We start from the raw sequence: 19,120 nt of genomic DNA on the forward strand, positions 1-19,120 counted from the left end.
AACTCCCCTGACTTGCGAAATGAACTTTTAAATGGACAAACATCATACGTGGCACAATTCAAACATCATCAGACATTTATTTGTCTCTCCCCAATGGCTACCATACAAATGTTTTTCTCTTGATGGAATAAAGCACATGCAAATAAAACGCAAGTGACTGCATCAGTAATAGTCCTGTTATCTTATATGTAGCCTACCGTATATCTGCAGATGGGACTTTTGTACTTTAAAGTAACGGCTGCACCTTTTCTAGTGTACTTCAAGTAATTTGAGTATTTTTACATATAGATTTAGCTGCATCGCCTTCAGACACACTTTAAGATATAAAATATTCATCGTTGATTAATAATATGTCCATTTTATTGATTTGACTGCTGTATCAAGGATGTCTGTTCCTGTATGATCACTGTAGGCTTCATCACTCTTGTTTTGATGTCACAAAATGCACATTTTAAACTGTAATTTCAACGGGAACAGAGAACCTTTTGTCCTTTTTATATGATACACGCTCATTTGCAGTAATAGAAGCATTGACTTCAGGGAGACAGAGGCTAACAAAAACAAATAACACCTGTAACACCTCATTAATACTGTAAATATTAAAACTCTGACTTTCCTTTCCAAAACGACATAATGCCCCAGTAAGGAAAATAACAGGAGACAGGGGAGTATAATGGTGTAACTGTTATTGCAGAGATACTAAATGTAATGATCTCGACAGGTGTTCTGTCTTTTATTTACGCCCTCAGCCTTATCCATCAACATGTAACAATGACTTCTCCATCCTGCTGCTCCACGTCCACCCGCTCCTCCCTCATCACTCTATTCACCTCTGATAAACACTCTAAGGGCCAATCCAGGTTTGTTAATGACCGGCTTTAAGGTCTACCAGTGATCCCTGACCAAACACACACACAGGATGTCCCCTTACTTTCATTTCCCTGTTACTGTATATGCGCTGTCTTGCTTTGTACTGTATGTCCTGTTGACAGAACCACATGGCCCGTGAGCACGTACACCACCTCCACTCAGCTCTCGTCACTGCACCTGCTGGTCTGAGGGGAGCAGATTGACGGATCAGATATCAAACAGGTATACTATATAAGAGCAGGACGCTGCAGTTTGGGAGGTTCACTGACTGAATGAAAAACGTCTACTGTGCTCACAGACAGCTCCATCTGTTGATTCTCCCTTTGCAGGTTCTCTCAAGCTACACACCTCAATGTGTAAAGGGCTCTCCTCCCTGCCTTCCTCCTGTCTGGAGAAGTGAGTATACAACTGGGTCAAAGTGTTTTCTGTCTGAGCTGTGATTACGTGATTGCAGAGTTTGTGTTATAAAGTGTTTATTCTTCTTTTTTTTTTTTTTTTCTCGTCTGTGTGCTTCAGGGCAAAAGAGATGCGGGTGAAGTTAAGCCACCTGGCTGACGCACACCACAAGCACAAGTACTGAGATCCATGTTTCAGATAAGTAATAAGTCCACCCATCTGACCGTTGTCACCGTGAAGCTGAACTGTTTCTGTCTCTCTTCTCAGGGTTCATGATGGAAAAGTTTTTCAGGACATGGAAACTCTGCTCAGCACCAAAAGTAAGACAGATTCTCTAATAATAGCATCATAGACACTCGTATAATGCTATTATAATTCTCTATGAACTGTCTGTAAACTGTTTACAAGTTTCTTATGATTCGGATTGTCTTATAATCTGACAAGCAAGGCATTTATAAAACTTTTATGAACACAATAAAACAAAATCATATTATGTAGTAATATGAAGTTTTCATATTGTAAAAACTATATATAGTCAAAACAAGTTCTGCAAATTCTGTCGATAACTTGAGTTAATTTTGAAGGTTTTGACAATTTTTATCTTTTTATTTTTTTACATATTGCACCTTGAATATTAAATACAGTATATAAGATAATTTTAAAGGAGTCCCCCTGCTTAATGGACATGCACCACTAAATCACTGGAGTTTCCCTTTGGGCAGTGGTCATCATAGCTTTATAATTTTCAGATCTACAGAACATACTGTACACGTTCTACAGACATTTTCCTCTACAGGGCCACACTGAAGAAGCTCTCTCAGCAGGCATGAAAGGCTCTGATCGGAGTTGCTTGCAATTTCTTCACTTCTTGATTTACCTCACCTCCCTCTGACCTGTCCTCTCTTTCTCCTTCGTTCCTCTCTCCCAGGTGGTCTGCAGGTGTTTCGTGGGTTCCTGCGTTCAGAGTTCAGTGAGGAGAACCTCGAGTTCTGGCTGGCCTGCGAGGAATACAGGGTTTCTCCTTCAAAGACCAAGGCCAGCAGTATCTACGGCCAGTTTATCAACCCCGACGCCCCGCAGGAGGTTGGTAGAGACGAGAGCGTGATGTAAGAGAAGAAAGTGTGTGAACGGTTTCAAAAAACATTATGAATAGATCTTGGTGAAGTGTACAGGCAGGAGGAGACTTTACCGGAGGAGTTTCTCCTGATGATCTGTCTCTTTCTCAGGTTAATCTGGACGCTGAGACCCGGGAGAGTCTGCTGGCTGTGATGGACTCTCTGTGTGCCGACACATTCGACAAGGCACAGCAGAGGATCTACAGCCTGATGGCCAAAGACTCCTTCCCTCGTTTCCTGCGCTCTGCTCACTGCATGGAGGCCATAAAGTCATTTTAAACATACACTGATTGTTACCACCGACCTGCTCTAGAAATAAGCGCTGATGAATCTGTACTGCGTGACACGTTGATTGTATTTTACTAGTTATTCTAACGACTAGCTTGTCTTGTGATCGTTTTCTATGTGCTGTCCTTATACACTGTATGCATGCTGTTATTGTAATGACAATGAGTTATAGACTTAATTGATTAGACATACGTAGTTAGAAAGTCTCACACAGAAACCTCAAGCATGAAGCTTAAATGTAGATGCAGCTACATTGTGCCTGGACTGCATAAGCTATAAGTGATATCAACAAAGGATATAATAAATACCTCATAAAAGAGAAACCAGCATGTGGTATTAAATCACATCAGTATTTTTTTTTTCTACATGTACATTAATCTATTTGTTCTAATAGAAGCCTGTCAAACTTGTTCTACCACAGGCTGCTTGAGAGCATTTGTTGACATTAAAACTGTGTTCAGCCTTATCACTGGCTAACTTGCTGTAGAGTCACTCTGTATCAAAGTTAGTTGCCCTTGACAAAATCCAGGTCTTTAGATGATGGTGGTGACTCTGGCATACTTAAGCTGAATGGCGTCACCTTGTTCTGGCTCACTTTGGAGCTGCCTGGATATATTGCTCCGGTCATGTTTAGGTCGTTGAATTCAATAATTCAAACACACACAGCACATGAAAGTTGCTTATATCGCCTTCTGGGGGTCCAGAGAGATACACAAATATTAATCTACTGACCCAAGTGATGTCACTTGAGTCACTGATGTTTTGGGGCTGAGGACTAGAAGTTTGAAAATGTAAAAAATCTTGTGGATTCTCCTAAATTACATGGTGTGGGGTGTCAGAGGCTACATTAGCTTATATTTGCATAACACACCAAACAACCTGAATGGTTGGTGGTTGAGTTGTACACTGGGTGATGTCTTTCACAGTGTGAAAGTGCATTTCTCTGAGTCTCAGCTTTGCTAGATTTAGCTGAAGTCCTCTAAAACCATTTGCCTTCTGAAGATATTGATGGATTTTGCTGGGCTAGCAAAAAATGTCCATCCCCATATCGATATTGTTTCTAAAAAAAAAAAACAACCCCCAAAACAAATACAGTGTTTAAAAATCAGTTTTCTCTCTGCCCCAATACATTTTTCATTCATTCATTCATTATATCAAGCCACTTTCTCCACTCGCTTTTGCTCTGATTGTTAATTGTTTTCAGTAGTCATATAACAGCATGATAGATTGAAATAAATCTAGGTAGTACAATCAAAAAAGGTAATATAAACATCAAAATTTATTTTAGAAATCAATCAGATTTTTAAAACAAAACAATCAGCAAAAAAGTGAAAGTAGATAAGAGTCAATAAAGTCCGGTGGTGCCCTCCAGTGGAGGTTTCTGTAACCTGCATGGTCCAGTGACGCACACACACAGTATATTCACAATATCTGTTCTCTTATTTTACATAACTCTTTGTAAAGTAAAGGACTAGTCATTGGTATCTGTACAAAAAGGACTGTTTGACTGTTTCTAGGAGCCTTCAGGAACATTCAGGATACAGAAACCACAGGACAGCTGGCGTGTATCTTCAATATGAGTCACGGCATCAATGTAGGTCACCAACGCCATGACTAAGTCCTTAAATCTAGCACAGTCATCCTCAGGTCGGCAGGTGTGCGGCTGTGCATCAGGTCCTATTTGGAGCTGGTTCCTGGCTTGGCAGCTCCTGGTTTGCCTTTATCTTCTGCCCCTTTAACCAAACTCAGTGGCTTGTGGAGTTTTGAACTTGCCCTCTGGGTCACCTCCTGCTCAATCTTGTTCCTGATGGCAACCTCTAGACCCTAGAAGGGAGCAGCAGAGCAGGTCATGTTAAAGTTGAGTCACCAGTCAAGCTCACTGATGTTTTCGTTGTTAAATTTTTAAGATTGAAGTAAAGCTGAGAGAAACTGAATTTGTAACTGACACTTTATAAAAAAGAAACTTGTTCTCACCTTCTTCAGCTTCTGTTGCTGAACTACTTGAGCTTTCTTTGGCGCAATGATCCTCCCTTTAGAATGGAAATAAAAGATATCACTGTCAAATTTACAAATGCTACTACCAACTATGTGTCAAATGATTAATAAACACACACATTGAAAGCGTCATTAATCAGATAAGCCTGGGATATCATTGATACTTTACATTGTGCAAAGGTACACTGAATGAAGAGCTGCCTGTGGTACCAGACAACAGTCTCTACTTTGGTACTGCTCCTTTAGCCTTAGTTTTAGGTCAAAGCTCCAAGGTTTATCTGACAACATCAGGGCATCATCACTGCAGCCTGCAAAGTAACTATGGTTATCAAATAAAATGTAGGAGAGGAAATATAAAATGAGCAGAAAATGGAAATACTTCCATCGATCCATCTTCTTCCGCTTTAAAAGAAAATACTTTAGTTTAAACGCTTTAAAAATGGAAATACTATATAAGGATTCTGAGTACAACAAAAATGTACTCAAGTTAAGTACCTTGAAAACTGTAGTTACATTCATCACTTGTCATTTGGACACTGAAAATCTGTATCAATTCCGAATCATCAGTAGTATCGGACAGTAAAAGACATAGCGGTCACTCCCTTGTTGCCTCAGGATCCAACATCCTAACCCTGACTTCAATACTTTGATAGTATAGTCGAGTAATAGAACTCATTGGGTGTCTGTGTCACTGCCACATGCCTTCCAATGTTTCGTTTAGTTAGTTAATAATTTGGAGGACGGAGCACACCTGTTATGAAGCCATGTCCTAATCATTTTCCCTGTAAATATTCACACACGCGTCACTCTTACAGCGTGTTGGGCTGTTTCCATGCAGGTCACATGTTCATGTTGTTCGACTAAAAATAAATTCCAGACCTTCTGCAGCAGCTCAGTGAATGACAGGTCAGGTTTGTTAAATTCTTACCTCCTTTCTTCGGTCCTTTCTGTTTGTTCTGTTGGTGTTTTTTGGAGCCTCCTGGCCGCTGAGCTTTAAACTTCTGCGAGCCTTGAGCCATTTTTGCTAACCGGAAGTACGTAAAGCGTTTTTCTTCTTCTTCGCTTCAAATGGTTGTTTTCATCCTTCCTGCCTTTCAATACCGCCACCTACAGGAAGTCTCAGGGACAAGCTAATACAATACAGACAAAAACAACTCTCATTTCACTGTGGTTTTATTTATTTTTTTACTGTATTGATGTGAAAGAGAAATCTCGTAATTCATGACTGCACTTTACAGCATTATATTCATATACGTATATATATAAAAAAAATCCAGTTTAGAACTATTTCCACATGTTACAAAATAAACCCAGATCAAGTGATTATCAATAACAACAATAACATACTTTCACTTAAAGAGGCCATCTGAACAACACTCCTTCCATGGTAATTGCAGGCCATACTAATCATTGATAATGATACACAAGCACTTGCTTTGATTGGTCAAATCAATGTGGAAAATATGTTGTAAGCAGCGCTGAATTTTGGCACCTGATTAGTCGGTATGTGTTGGGCAGTCTTGAGGCGAGGTTGGTGGAAAATATTTTTAAACACAATACTACATGGTGTAAAAAAACATAGTGTAACGCAGAAACAATTCATCTGCAGCCCAACATAAAACACTTGCCTGAATCGAGGCTACTTTGGCAAACTAAAAGCACCGCCACAAATGATTTGTCACTATGGGTTCAAGCTACAAACATTATTGAGATGTGGAGAATTTTAGACCAGATTTATTTTCCTGCAAACTGTCAATCTGCTCTGCTGCACCGTAGCACGCTGAGTGCTTGTGTTCATGCAATCTAATGTTCGAGTCCGTGTAAGCAGACGGAGAGGTAGTGTGTATGGTTGAGGAGGCCTCCCCAGTGTGGTGTACTAATGGCCTAGTCACTAGGAATCACAATGCCATGAAATAAAAACAACAAACCACAGCCAAACAGCTATAACCATGATGTATGGACAAACAAAATCTCGTACCTCTTAACGATTTAGAAAGAAATAATATGTGGCGGGTCTGACGGCCACAAAATTGCTACATATGTCTGGAACACTGTCTAAATTTGCCCCCAAACACGTGTCTTGAACTGTACAAAACAAAAAGAAAGAAAATTCAAATACACAAGTGTCTTTTAAGCTCGTGTGTGACCTACCAGCATCTTTGTGAGTTGAGGTTTGATGGGTGAAGAAAGGACAAGAGTAGAGGAGGAAGATGTGAGTGAAGAAAGAAGTTAGCTTATATTACAGCAAAGTATGGACACTATGGATACTGCAATTATTATTATTGTTGATATTATTGTTTTTTTAAATAATGTTTTCTCCGGACCACTGAGTGGTCCTGAGTATAGTTGTTTATTTATTAACAAAATTAAGTGAATGATAAAGTCCACAAGGGGATTGTGTGAGGTCAGAAGGGGTGTTAAAACGGTAGAGTAGCATAGCGTGTGGCCACACCTTCGTCTCATCAAGGCTGACAGAGAAATTCAGACATAAAAAGGTCACAGTATTGCAGTTCTGAGTCTCATCCTTGCTTGAACCCTTTTCCAGATGGTCCTTCACATCCCTGTATACATGATCACAACAGTATCCAGGTTTCTGATAATCATTAGTTTTTTGAGATTTTCTACTGTGAGCTTGACGAGGTGATGGCCCGGCAGCACGATATAAACCAGGATGAAGGACGGACCAAGCTGCTGTCTCTCTGGTTATGATCAGTGAGCTGTATTGGTGCTGCACCTGTAAGGCAGTGAGCAGTGTGGGCCCCGAGACATTCAGTACAGCGAGAGGGTGCGTCCCATTCAGCTTGACGCTATCTGGGACTTTTCTATGGTGCTGCTAAAAACAACAAACACATTGTTGGATCACTGGCCAGCTGACAGATCTGCAGAAACTCAGTGACACACCTTTCACACACACAAAAAAAACCTGGGAATGACTTTGGATATTGAACATGACTTCAATCTGCATGTAAGCAATCAATTACAGTGTACTGATCATGTGTAAATACTAAGTCAGTGTCAGGTTTTAAAACTCAGAATGTGAAGATACACCAGAACTGACGTTAGGTCAAAGATGTCGACATATTGTGTTGCACAAGTATAGTATAGTATATAGTATAGTTGGCATGCTAACCAGCTAACCCCTTGTGAGAATGCTAGCTGCAGTTAACTGAGCTTACTAGCTAATGTAAGCTAAAGTTAGCACCGGTCGACTGTTACTCTGGTCCGATATGATGCCCGCTATTTGTTTGGAATATGAATTCAACAGATTGCCAATTCTTATAAATTGCATCTTCAATTATTATTTTCATTATTGATTCACTTTTATTCTTTTTGGGAATGAAAAAAGAATGTTCACCATTTCCCAGAGCTCAAGGTGACACCTTCCAATTTGGTCTGATCAACAGTCCAAACCCCAAAGATATTTACATTTGAAACGGAGAATAGAAAATATTGACATTTTTTGAAACTGCGAGCAATAAATGTTTGCCATTTTTGCTTAGAAATGTCGTAAACCGTTAATATGTTATCAAAGAGGTTACTGATTGCTTCTTTTACATTTAACTGACTAATTGTTTCACCACTAGATGAATTAGATAGTCTTCAAAATTCTATTCATTTCATCCAATATCCTCTGCTTCTGAAAACGAAATGCAAAAATGTTTGCTCTACAATCCTGTTCTGGTTCCAGAGGAGACACATTCATGGCCGACAGATTGAGAAATGTCAGCCGAAGAAATCAGTGGTGTAGTCTATAATGTCTACCTGCCCTCAACCACCCATGGAGTAGCCTGATGGGCTGGAAGTCAGGTTGCAGTATAACAGCATTTCACTTTTGAGGAGGGATCGATCCAAACAGTCGAAACAAATTCTGAACCGAGCACAAAAGGCAAGCAGTGACTGAGTGTCTGAAGTCTGTCCTGATCACAGCCCCAAACAAAAGCAAGTTTTTCTGTGTTGAGTATTACATTCTGATAGTTTGTGTCGCAGAGCTTTCTGCAGACAGATACTGTAGTGTGGAAATGACCCTGCAATCTTTAAAGAAAAAGTTGACCCCAAAATAAAGACACAAAGTCAGCTACTGCTCACATCCATTTTTTTTTTTTTTTTTTAATCTCTCAAGTGTGAATGCCTCAGACTTTGGAGTAACGGGCAAATCTATCAAGTGAAATAAAATAAACTGCTTTGTTTCCCTCAACACTCAAACGCCCACTTCATGTCAACACTGTGGATCATTAAACCTGCAGCAATTTATACCTTTGGCCCCCTGAGGGCAGCGCAAAAAGCTGTCAACACAACACTGCCAACATGTCCTTCTTAACAACTTTTGTAAGGTGGTAATATGTCACAGCTATCATCTACACATCCTGTGGGCACAGAGCTAAAGAATCGTTAACTTGGAGTCACGTTTGGGTCAAAATGACAGATTTTAGTCCAGCGTTTACTCTCATACCAGCTCTCTTTTGGTCTCCTCCAACTCCTAAGGGAAATATCTGGCTCTATAGCAACTAAATGCTCCACAAGATAGTCGCAAATTGTGTCCGTGTGCAGTTTGGCGCTCAGCAGGTAGTGCACAGTGGGAGTGCCATAGCTTTTTCACTGAAAAAAGCTGAGTTTTATGACTACAAAAAGAGAACGATGAGAGTAATGAAAGTAAATCAAAACAGTAAAGTTACGAAAAGGCTCTGTAGAGCTGAAACTGAAGAGTTGAGTGATAATTCTCTGTAAAGTATGATGCTTTGAGCAGCAACTTTCGCATTACATGTAGTCCGTTTCCGTTATTAATATAAAAATATTGATTTTTGCATATTCAGCTTCTCTTGTATTGTTCTTATTCTGCTCTAGTTCAACACACCCTTCAGCGGCACACTTTAGGAAATATGAGGATATTAAGTTATTATTCATAATGTAAAGGATAATTACTGTTATTCAAAATGTGTTCAAAAATGATTTGGTATAAGAGTGACTGAACAAGAAGAAGCTACTTGCGTATTTCGTGGTTGCACAAACATAGTTAAGTCTTCACTGACATGCAAGTGAGCAGATGACCAAACCTTCATTTTGGGGTGAACTATGCCTTTAATTGTGATGCCTGTATTACAGAAACACGACGTCATGACCGACCTCTGAGCTCACAGCAAAAGCTGCGATTTCTTTTTCTTTTTTTTTTTTTTTTTTTAAAGATTTTTCATTCTTACAGAGCCTCCTGTGCAGTAAGGTGGATATTTGTATGGTGCTGGAATAAGTATGGTTACATATATATAAGTACATTATGAGAATACAAGTGTGGTATGATACAGTACAACTGGGAATAGCAAGATGCAAACTAGGAATGAGGTATAAATACAGCCGTATATTTCCATAGGCTTCAGCTGACTAACGAGGACCGATCAAGAAATTCCACTTGTTCAAAATTTGGTCGCACAGGGTAAAAAGTGAGAGTGAAATGCAATTTATTATAACACTAAAAATTTTGCGTTGTGAAAATCCATGAGATATAAATTTGGATTATTCCTCTACAAAAGGTTTCTACACAGAATCAAAGAAATTAAATGTTAATATAACATTTTTGATGTCAACATTAATTTTTAATAACCACACATTTGGTTAAAATAGCAGTACCTTTTACTAGCAGGGGTTAGTTTTCTACATATGTACACACTACCAGCAAGGATATGGTTATTTACAAGTGGGTAGCAGCATTATAGAAATGGCTGTTAGAAACCACTACTTGAAATTAAAAAAATCTGTTATGCCACTTAGAATTTTTGGAGGTTTTTTTTTGTTTGCCCTGAAAGATTACCTCAGTGATGACTCATAGAAATTGTTTCGCCAAATAGAATTTATGGGATTGAGTCCAGCTGAGCCCTATTCCTTGTCTGAAGCCATTTAGAAAGAGAAAGAGGTGGCAAGAGAGAATGAAAGACGGAATGGAGAACTTGGGGGAGAGGCGGAATCGGAAGACCACAGAAAACAATGGGGGACGTAAAAGAAGAGGGAGACTGCACATGTGTGTCTGCCTGACTCCCTGCAGTGACTTTGTGTGAGGGTGAGTGAAAGACTGAAGAACGTGTCTTCTTCTGTGTGCACCACTGACATGTAACAGTGACCGTGCGTGGATCAAAAGTAAATTCAACCACAACTATGTGTTCTGTAATGAAATGAGTGTCTTTGCGCATGTGACGTTAAGGTGCAGTGGCGCACACGGACCAGCAGACGTGGCTGAGTGGCTCTAGAGGGCAGTGAGGCGGCCGGTGAGGGCCGCCTGGAGCTCGGAGGGGAGGAAGACCCCCAGCTCTGTGATGATGCCTCCTGTGATGAGCTGGTGAGGGGTTACGTCGAACGCTGGGTTCCACACCTCGATACCTGCGGGAAACAGTGAGTGCCATGGTTAAGAGAGTAAGGCTGGTGATACAGCAGTGGTCCAAAACCATCACAGCCGTGATGAGATGAAGTACCACATTTATTTAACCCATTAATGAATTACTTGAAGCTATCACCATTTTCAATAACTTGTAGAAATATAACTGCTTTTTAAATTACATTTAGACAACTATTTCAACACATTACTTTAAGATAACTACTTCAACTGTTTACCCATTATGTTTAGCTATTTAACTGTTAATACATTAATTTAAGCCAACTACTTTAAATGTTTATTCATCACTTCTAGCTAAATAACTTTACTGTTTATCCGTAACGTTCTGCTGTTTGCTACTTTTAGCTGACTACTTAAACTGTCAATTGGTCAAGTTTAGCTAACTATGTCAACTGCTATTTGCTTTTTTTAGCTAAATTACTGTTTATCGGTCACTTTTAGCTAACCACCTGAATTGATTATATGTTACATAAAGCTTACTACTGGTACTATTTACTCATGACATTCAGCTTACTTCTTAAACTCTCTTTTACTTTGAGCTATCTATTTTGGCCATCTATCTAAATGATTACACAAAGTAAATGCTCGGTGGCAGACAATGTTTGCGTCATATTATGAGCCCTGTTCATCTTGCGGCCCTGAAGGGATCCTGATCCCCTGGATGGTAACAACTTCTGTCTGTCTGCAACTAGTCTGTCACACTGTACTTTCTGACTTCATTACTTCTAGCCAAATAGTTAAAACAGTTCAATAGTTTTATTTAAGGGGCTGGTTTTTAATTAACTCTCATGAACAGCTGGACACTGCAGTTTTCGTCAAATTACTCAAACAGGAGAGATAATAGTGTATTTGACTGGGACCATTTTCTGCCGCAGTCGCCACATTTGGAGCTCAAGTGAGTACTTACAGCAGCAGGACGGTGTATATGGGACTGACTCTGAATAAACTACAGTGCCTTTGTTTATGGTAATGAAGGAACATCGTGTGTCTCATTAATGGGATTCTAGTGGTCTTTCAAAAACAATGGGGCTCTACGGCACAGAGGAATAAGCTCCATCAGGCTTTGGCTACACAGGTATTGTTTGTACCAACGGTTCATTGCTGATTTTGTTCTTTCAAAGGAATCCGTCTATGAAATATTGGCAGCCTTAGAACCGTATCCTAAAATGCCATTTACAGGAAGGGCCAGAGAAGCGTGTGCGAGGAAATTTAAAGAGAGTGATGTACAAGAACAGATCCTCCTCTCCAGGGGCCAGTGAGCTCATTAAATGAGTGTGCTTTAATTACTGTGATGTCACCGAGCACCTCTTTGCTCTGGCAACGTAATTAGAGACCAAATGACTCAATTCAGCTCTTACAAACTCACTTAAAACACAATGTCTGCTGTTATGGACTCGAGACTTATACTTTATGCACACACTCTGCAATCTGCAATCCTAAAGACGTTGGGGGGACATGCTCATGCTTCAGAGCATTCCAATACTAAAAACAATGGCAGGGGCACCGTGGTGGCCTAGGGGTATAAGGTGCTAACCATGAGAATGCAGCAAAACACACGAGAGACAAAATCTGACAATAAATAAAATAAAAAAAAAACACAATTGAGAAAGCTCTGAGGACAAGTTTACAAGCAGATACCAGCGAGCACTTTGTTGAATTGGAGTCTGACACCTTACTGGCTACAAAAAAGCCTCTGTTCAGGTTACCTGATTTCACAAAGTGCTGTTCTGTTCCTCGTACAGCATTTGGAGCCCTTACACCTTCTTCTCACTCTGGCACTTATAATACATATGACGTCAATTAAAGTCTGTGAGGGTTCAGTGCTTAAGGCTGACGTTGGAAATGGGCCACACTCATCCATCTCTCCAAGACTGACATGTTAGCATCACTCTCAGTCCTCAACAGAACTCACGTTCGTACCCAATGCTGTCCTTTTAAAAATCACATTTGTGCCACCTAGCCCTGAACAAAGACCACTAACATCCCGCGCTCCTCACCTGGGGCAGCAATAGGGACTCCATTTATACTGGTGAGTTCCTCAGGGGGGCGCACTTCGATGATGATGTCCCTGCCGCTCTCCAGGCTCAGGTCGCACGACGTGCTGGGTGCAGCCACATAGAAGGGAATCCCATGGTGCTTCGCAGCAATGGCCAGCTGATACGTGCCCACCTTGTTGGCTGTATCACCGTTGGCAACCACCCTGTCCGCACCCACCACCACAGCTGCGAGGGAGAACGTGATGGAAGGAGTACGTGAGTGACGTGAAAAGATTGAGTAGCACGGAAAAGAGGCATGATAGCGCACGCACAAAAACACACCTGTGATGTCCATTTCTCTCATGGTGAGGGCGGCCATGCTGTCTGTAATAAGTGTAGCAGGGATTCCCTCTGCTACCGCCTCATACGCCGTCAGTCTGGATCCCTGGTTGTACGGCCTCGTCTCCGTGCAGTACACACGCTTCAGCCTGCCCAGCGCGTGGAGGCTTCGCACCACACCTACACGCAAACACAAGAGTTATTATCACAGTTATAGTCCAATAAATATTTTAACAATCACCCTCTTTTCTCATTCACGCCAGTTCAGACTCACCGAGTGCGGTCCCATATCCAGCTGTGGCCAGCGAGCCGGTGTTGCAGTGTGTGAGAATGGTCACAGAGTCCCGCGGGACGCCAGACAGGATGTGCTGGGCGCCATAGTTACCAATCTTCCTGTTGTCATTGACGTCACGCTCCAGCATGTCTTCGATCCAGGCAATTACACTGTAGGAGGGGGGCCACAAGAGGTGGGAATTGAGAAGAGGCTCCGTCTGCCACTGAGGAACTAACGTGTCCGTCACATTTGAAGTTACAACTTCTCTGTATATATTCCTCTCAATCACAGTTTCCCCAAAGTTTCCCTCCCTCGATTGCAGCTGTATCACATTTCTTCTCATGTCCTTATCTCTCCTACACTCACAGCATCAATCAGATTCCTGCTCTGTGAACTAATTCATAAATTGTAGCCACTCAGCCTGATCTCAGTCATCTGTTTGAAGACAGACGCACAGTTCACGTTTTTTAAAGAACCAGAAATCATCCATGTGTCCCCGATACGCGCCAGTGCTCCAGCGCCACTCTTCGGCACCAACTATGCTAAGTAACGTGTAAAGCAATGCATGCTCGGTAATATTGCCTGGTGTGTACTTTGGTTTCAGATTTCAACATAATTAACTCCACTATGCTGCACTGTTATTTTTAGCCTCACAGATTCATCACCCTGCACCACACGTCGCTGCCTGATGATAACAGAAGTAGTTTCAATCACCCAAAACAAGGGAGGCATTGATTCAACTTCAACTCAACTCAGATATCTGCTGATATTGATCCCCGCTCTGTTTTTTTTTTCCTTTTGTTACAAATTTAAAGTCTGTACACCTCTGAGTCATCGCTATGTGAGATAACATGAGGGCAGCGTCTGGAGTCAGGCTGTGACTGAATGACTGATACCGATGTCAGAAGTGGTCACACTTACTGGTCCACTTCATAAGTTCAGTATTCGAGCCAGAATTGATCCACCATATTGGATCAGTGCATCTCTACTCCGAATGTGTCCCAACATGGCAGCCACCATCCAACTGTATCCCATTCTCCCTTCGACACCATCATCTCTGAACCCTTTGTGTCTTCTGCTGCTTTTCCCGTTTGCCTGAGTTAATAGCGGCGAACTGAACATTTCTCAGCGTGCTTCTTTTTTACACTGACAATTAATCTACGATGGCATGATCATTATAGAGGATCCTATTTTTAACATGATGTGCGATCTGATAACTTTTCACGAAAACACACACACACAGCTGTGTTGAATAAGTGTGTGTTACAGCAGCAGCTACCATCATCACAAGTCTCAGTTCACAGGTTCTCCTGATGTGACGGATAGAGTAACTGATATCTACACCGTTTGCACAGAGAGTGTCTGCTGGCTTTAAAAGGTGTCATGTGGAGTTTTTTTTTAAAACAAAACAAATCACTCGGTTTGTAGCCTCGAGGCCATATGAATGTTTTTCAAATGCAGATGCATTTCCGTCCTCATAAAAAACTTTCAAACCAGTTTTTTTCTTTAAAGTTTGAAGCCAGTATTGTTTACATCCATGTTTACCTACTATTGTTCTTCTCCTTTCTGGCCTTTGCTGGTGTGTGGGACAGATCACACTGAGACTCGTCGATACAGGTAAGGTTGCTCCATGTTACGTCACATTCGGAAATCGATACTTCTCCACTGGCAGGACGGCGGTGAGCGGAACAAGCAACTGCTAAAGTGAGTTGTTCAAAAACTTTCTTTTTAGCAAACTCTGCGTACACAAACAATGCTCTCAATGCTCGTGTTCATGTGTAGAGACCCTGCTGATACTACGAGCAAAGTTTCATGTTGCGTCGAGCCTTCTTGGTGTTTTAAAAATAGCGATTTTGGTGCTATTGTAAAGAAAAGTGCCCGTAGCACTCCCATTGAAAATTAGTTTGACCCGAAAACGAAAATACGGTAAATCTTAAATGTTGTAATTTTGCTTTGACACAAAGGTTTGACTCGGGGTAGCCTAGGTTGCATTTTAGCGAGAGTTTCACTTTAAGGAATACCGTAGGAGAACAGTGGTCCTGCTGGCGAAGCGTTTCTAGTGAGGTGACTCGGTGGGATCTTTTGCCGCATAACTGCCACCAGTGGACCAGGTGAACAGAGGGACAGCACTGAGAGGAGTGTGCATCTTGTCTTCATGTGCGAGAGTAAACAGAACTGGAATCCACAAATATAAACACTGCTTCATAGTGTTACTGGGGATCAAATACACCACAGAGTACCGTAAACTAAATTATTGGCTGGAACTCAATTACACGGCCATGCACACAGGCAAGAACAGCAAAAGACAAGAAAATATAATGATTTTGTGCAGGATTGATCAGTATGGTCAGTGAAAAATGTCAAAAAAGGAATGGTGGAAGGACAGAGCCCACATTAACCCAGTTGGGAGACCCATGGAACAAATTTGCAGAAGGCTTGAAATGCTGTTTATGATAATTAGTAAAACACAAAAGATATCTAGTACCAGTAAGATGCTTCCACATTTTCTGTGATCAACCCTCCTGTTTCACAATGGCCCTGAAGAGATCTCCTCCAAAGGGGATTTTAATGTAAGGGTTAGAGACAAAATGCAGTCTGTGTTGAGAGGGAAAAAATGCATTTTAGAGGTGAGCCAAAGCTTAATATGAGGCTTCAGCAGTGAGAGCCAGACAAATCATGACCACTTTCATGGTCACTGGCATTTTGGTGCAAAAGGTTTCCTTGCTCAGCTGTTTTCTGAGCTCCATAAAGAGAGAATATTATCGTAAAAACACAGAAACCTTTAAAGTTACATATTTGATTTGACCGGATCAAACTGAAGAATCCTCAAGCTCAGGTTGATCCTGAAATTATTTTTTTGTGCATCAAGACTGTATTGATCTTGTCCCACATCACTTACATTGAAATAACGCCAGGAAGTGATCTGTGAGTGTATGTAAAGCCTTCAGTCAGTCTTTCAGTGAATCAAACCAACCCAATGTGTGTGCAGTTGCCCAGTTGGTATTCTTTTCTAACCAGCTCACCTTTCTCTGAGCTGCTCCGAGTTCTTCTCCATGCTCTCGTTCTCAGCAAACTCCATCAGCTCGCGTGCGGCTCGGCCCATGTTGACGGCGGTGGGCCGGGCTGAGGTCAGGTGACACAGAGACTCCCTGATGAAGGTCACAGGGTCATCACCCCCGGCGCCTGCCCGCAACTCCACGGCCAGGCTGAGGCAGCCGACGATGGCGATGGCAGGGGCGCCTCGCACCTAGAGGAGAAGGGATCAGCATCAGATCAGCATCACAGCACATCGTGGTCCTCCTCTTTGGCTTCAGTGCCAACTTCCAGCATCTCTCCCAGATTTAATGAGGGTTATTAATCTCTTTCCACCACAGAGTTGTAAGTGGCTGATCACTGAGCCAAAAGTTGTCACGACAGCTTTGACCGAAATTATATCATCTGTCTTTTTCTGCCATTAGACTCCATTATCATGACATCACCCTCTCTACTTATGGTACATTCCTTCACTCTGACACTCTGACACACACACACACACACACACACACACACACACAGGATCAAACGTGCAGCTGCTGCATGTGTGTATCCAGGCAGACAAAAGAGTGAAATATCTGCTCAGCCCTAATAAGTGAACATCTTCACATGTTCCCAACTGAACTTGAACAATATGCGACCATCTGAGCACCTCTCTGTTTGAGAGCTTCAGGTATGGAAAGAGGAATGAGCTGGAGGTGTCAGTGAGTGCAGCACAAGACCAAGACATGAACAAAAAAAAACCCTGGCAAAGGTCATTAATAATTCATCAATAATCTCTCCCAAAGAAAGGGGAGGAGGGGGCATATTTCATGGGTGTGTGGCTATGTGCAGACACCTAGTTTGTCGCGCTTGCATATAATAATGTGGAAACTACATTTATAAATGATGGGGTTTTTGGAGGGGAGGGGGGTAATGGGGGCAGAGTGGGTAGCTGGTGGGTGCTGCTGCAGGTGCACCCAAAACAAAAATAGAGGCCGACGGCGGCGAGCATATGGCAAAACACATGCGAGCGGCGGTGGGAGCACAAAAGAGCCGACACACAAAAAGAAACACGCACGGCGGGGATGAACGCACACGGCGGCGGGCATGCAGGGTCGGCTGGGAGGCGGGAGAGAAAGCCCCCGGTGGAAAGGGGTGGAGGAAGAGAAAGGAGCTCCGTACCTTCATGGACTTGATGGCCTCGTAAGCGTCCTGCACCGAGCGGATCTCATCGTACACGGTCTGGTGTGGCAGCAGCAGCTGGTTGAGGATCTGCAGAGACCCGGCCCGGTAGCGGATCGCTTCCAGCGTCATGACCGTACAACGAGGCGGGATAGCGGGAGAAATAACACGGATGGACCGGTTGCGGGCGGGTGCGCGCACACGCACACACACTCACACACTCTCTCTCTCTCGCTCACACACACTTCCCCCCCACCACACACATACACACTCCCTCCCTCTCTCTCTCTCTCTCTCTCTCTCACTCTGAGCGGATACACGTTGAAGTGACCGCGGCCTGGCTGTCGGCAGTCCCGGGATCCGTCGCAAAGAAGAAGAAGGAAAGTGTCGCGAGGAGGTGGAGGTGTGGAGGTGCGAGTGGGACGGAGTAGCGAGAGGAGAAGGTCTGCTGTGGCGTGTGGAGGAGGATAAAGAGGGGAGAGGAGTGAGAGAAGGGCTGGAAACCTTCACACACTGACAGACGAGCGGGGAGGCAGACACGGAACCACGTGTTCAGCCGAGCAGGAAGCCCTCCTCGCCACTGAGTCCACGCCCACCAAAGTCTCGCGGGTTGTCCAATTTCTCACCAAGAAGACTCCTCTGCGCTGCCTCTGTGCTCCACCATCCCCCCGCTCTGCTCGCCCCCTTTGTCAGGGGAAATTTCACATTCACATACGTTATTAGCATAACACCAAAGCACCGAGCTTCCCCCCAACAACAGCCAGCTTTGTCTGAAAAAAGATCCTTCTATTTTTGTCTCACGTTTTCATTGTTATAAGTCTTGTCTTTTGATGACACTGGCTTTACTACCCCCCCGCCCCACACCTCACTGCACTGCATTCACTATGTGTGGATTAATAGTACGAAGCATCACAAAACCAACCAATATCTGTCAAATGTATTTTTATTTCTCTCATGCCCTTATTAAAGGAACACTATGTCGTTTTGGAAAAGAAATTCAAACTCAGCATGTTAATATTTACAATATTAACGAGGTAATAACACAAACAGAATGTTTTTAGTCTTCAAAAACTGAATAAACAAGCTGTTCTCAGAGGAAAAGTGGCAGAGTCCGCCACATACAAAGTAAAACAATGAAATTGTGTTGTCCTTTAAGGTCAGTTTGTTTATTCAGTCATAAAAATGAAGAGAGTTTGTTGATGGTTTGTTTAGGCAAAACAAAAATCTATCAATGACGATCTATCCCTTCTGATTAAAATGTCTTCACCAAAACTACACAGTGCACCTTTAAAAC

At 42.3% G+C, this 19,120-nt stretch overlaps 3 protein-coding genes across 4 annotated transcripts; 1 reads left to right on the forward strand and 2 right to left on the reverse strand.

Moving 5' to 3' along the window:
- The first annotated feature begins 859 nt into the window (after positions 1 to 859).
- LOC115588534 (regulator of G-protein signaling 5) lies at positions 860 to 3,141 on the forward strand. Of its 2 annotated transcripts, XM_030429200.1 has the most exons (6): positions 860 to 1,092; positions 1,200 to 1,266; positions 1,387 to 1,443; positions 1,534 to 1,586; positions 2,195 to 2,349; positions 2,493 to 3,141. In XM_030429200.1, the coding sequence occupies exons 2-6, from the start codon at positions 1,223 to 1,225 to the stop codon at positions 2,658 to 2,660; spliced, it is 477 nt and encodes a 158-aa protein (XP_030285060.1). In that variant the 5' UTR covers positions 860 to 1,092; positions 1,200 to 1,222; the 3' UTR covers positions 2,661 to 3,141. The 2 variants fall into 2 exon arrangements, with proteins under 2 accessions (XP_030285060.1, XP_030285053.1); XM_030429193.1 differs by lacking the exon at positions 860 to 1,092 and having other exon boundaries at positions 1,132 to 1,266.
- Positions 3,142 to 3,925: 784 nt separating this feature from the next.
- Positions 3,926 to 5,744, reverse strand: c1h19orf53 (chromosome 1 C19orf53 homolog). Its single transcript, XM_030429214.1, has 3 exons — positions 5,593 to 5,744; positions 4,644 to 4,699; positions 3,926 to 4,493 (listed from the first exon to the last, which is right to left on the reverse strand). Exons 1-3 carry the CDS (start codon positions 5,681 to 5,683, stop codon positions 4,347 to 4,349), a joined length of 294 nt encoding a protein of 97 aa, XP_030285074.1. The 5' UTR covers positions 5,684 to 5,744; the 3' UTR covers positions 3,926 to 4,346.
- A 77-nt stretch (positions 5,745 to 5,821) lies between these two features.
- On the reverse strand, positions 5,822 to 18,418 carry mri1 (methylthioribose-1-phosphate isomerase 1). Its single transcript, XM_030429174.1, has 6 exons — positions 17,827 to 18,418; positions 16,653 to 16,876; positions 13,630 to 13,799; positions 13,359 to 13,535; positions 13,038 to 13,262; positions 5,822 to 11,027 (listed from the first exon to the last, which is right to left on the reverse strand). The coding sequence occupies exons 1-6, from the start codon at positions 17,956 to 17,958 to the stop codon at positions 10,894 to 10,896; spliced, it is 1,062 nt and encodes a 353-aa protein (XP_030285034.1). The 5' UTR covers positions 17,959 to 18,418; the 3' UTR covers positions 5,822 to 10,893.
- Positions 18,419 to 19,120: the final 702 nt, after the last annotated feature.

Source organism: Sparus aurata, chromosome 1 (assembly GCF_900880675.1).
Source record: "Sparus aurata chromosome 1, fSpaAur1.1, whole genome shotgun sequence".
Taxonomy (NCBI): Eukaryota; Metazoa; Chordata; class Actinopteri; order Spariformes; family Sparidae; genus Sparus; species Sparus aurata.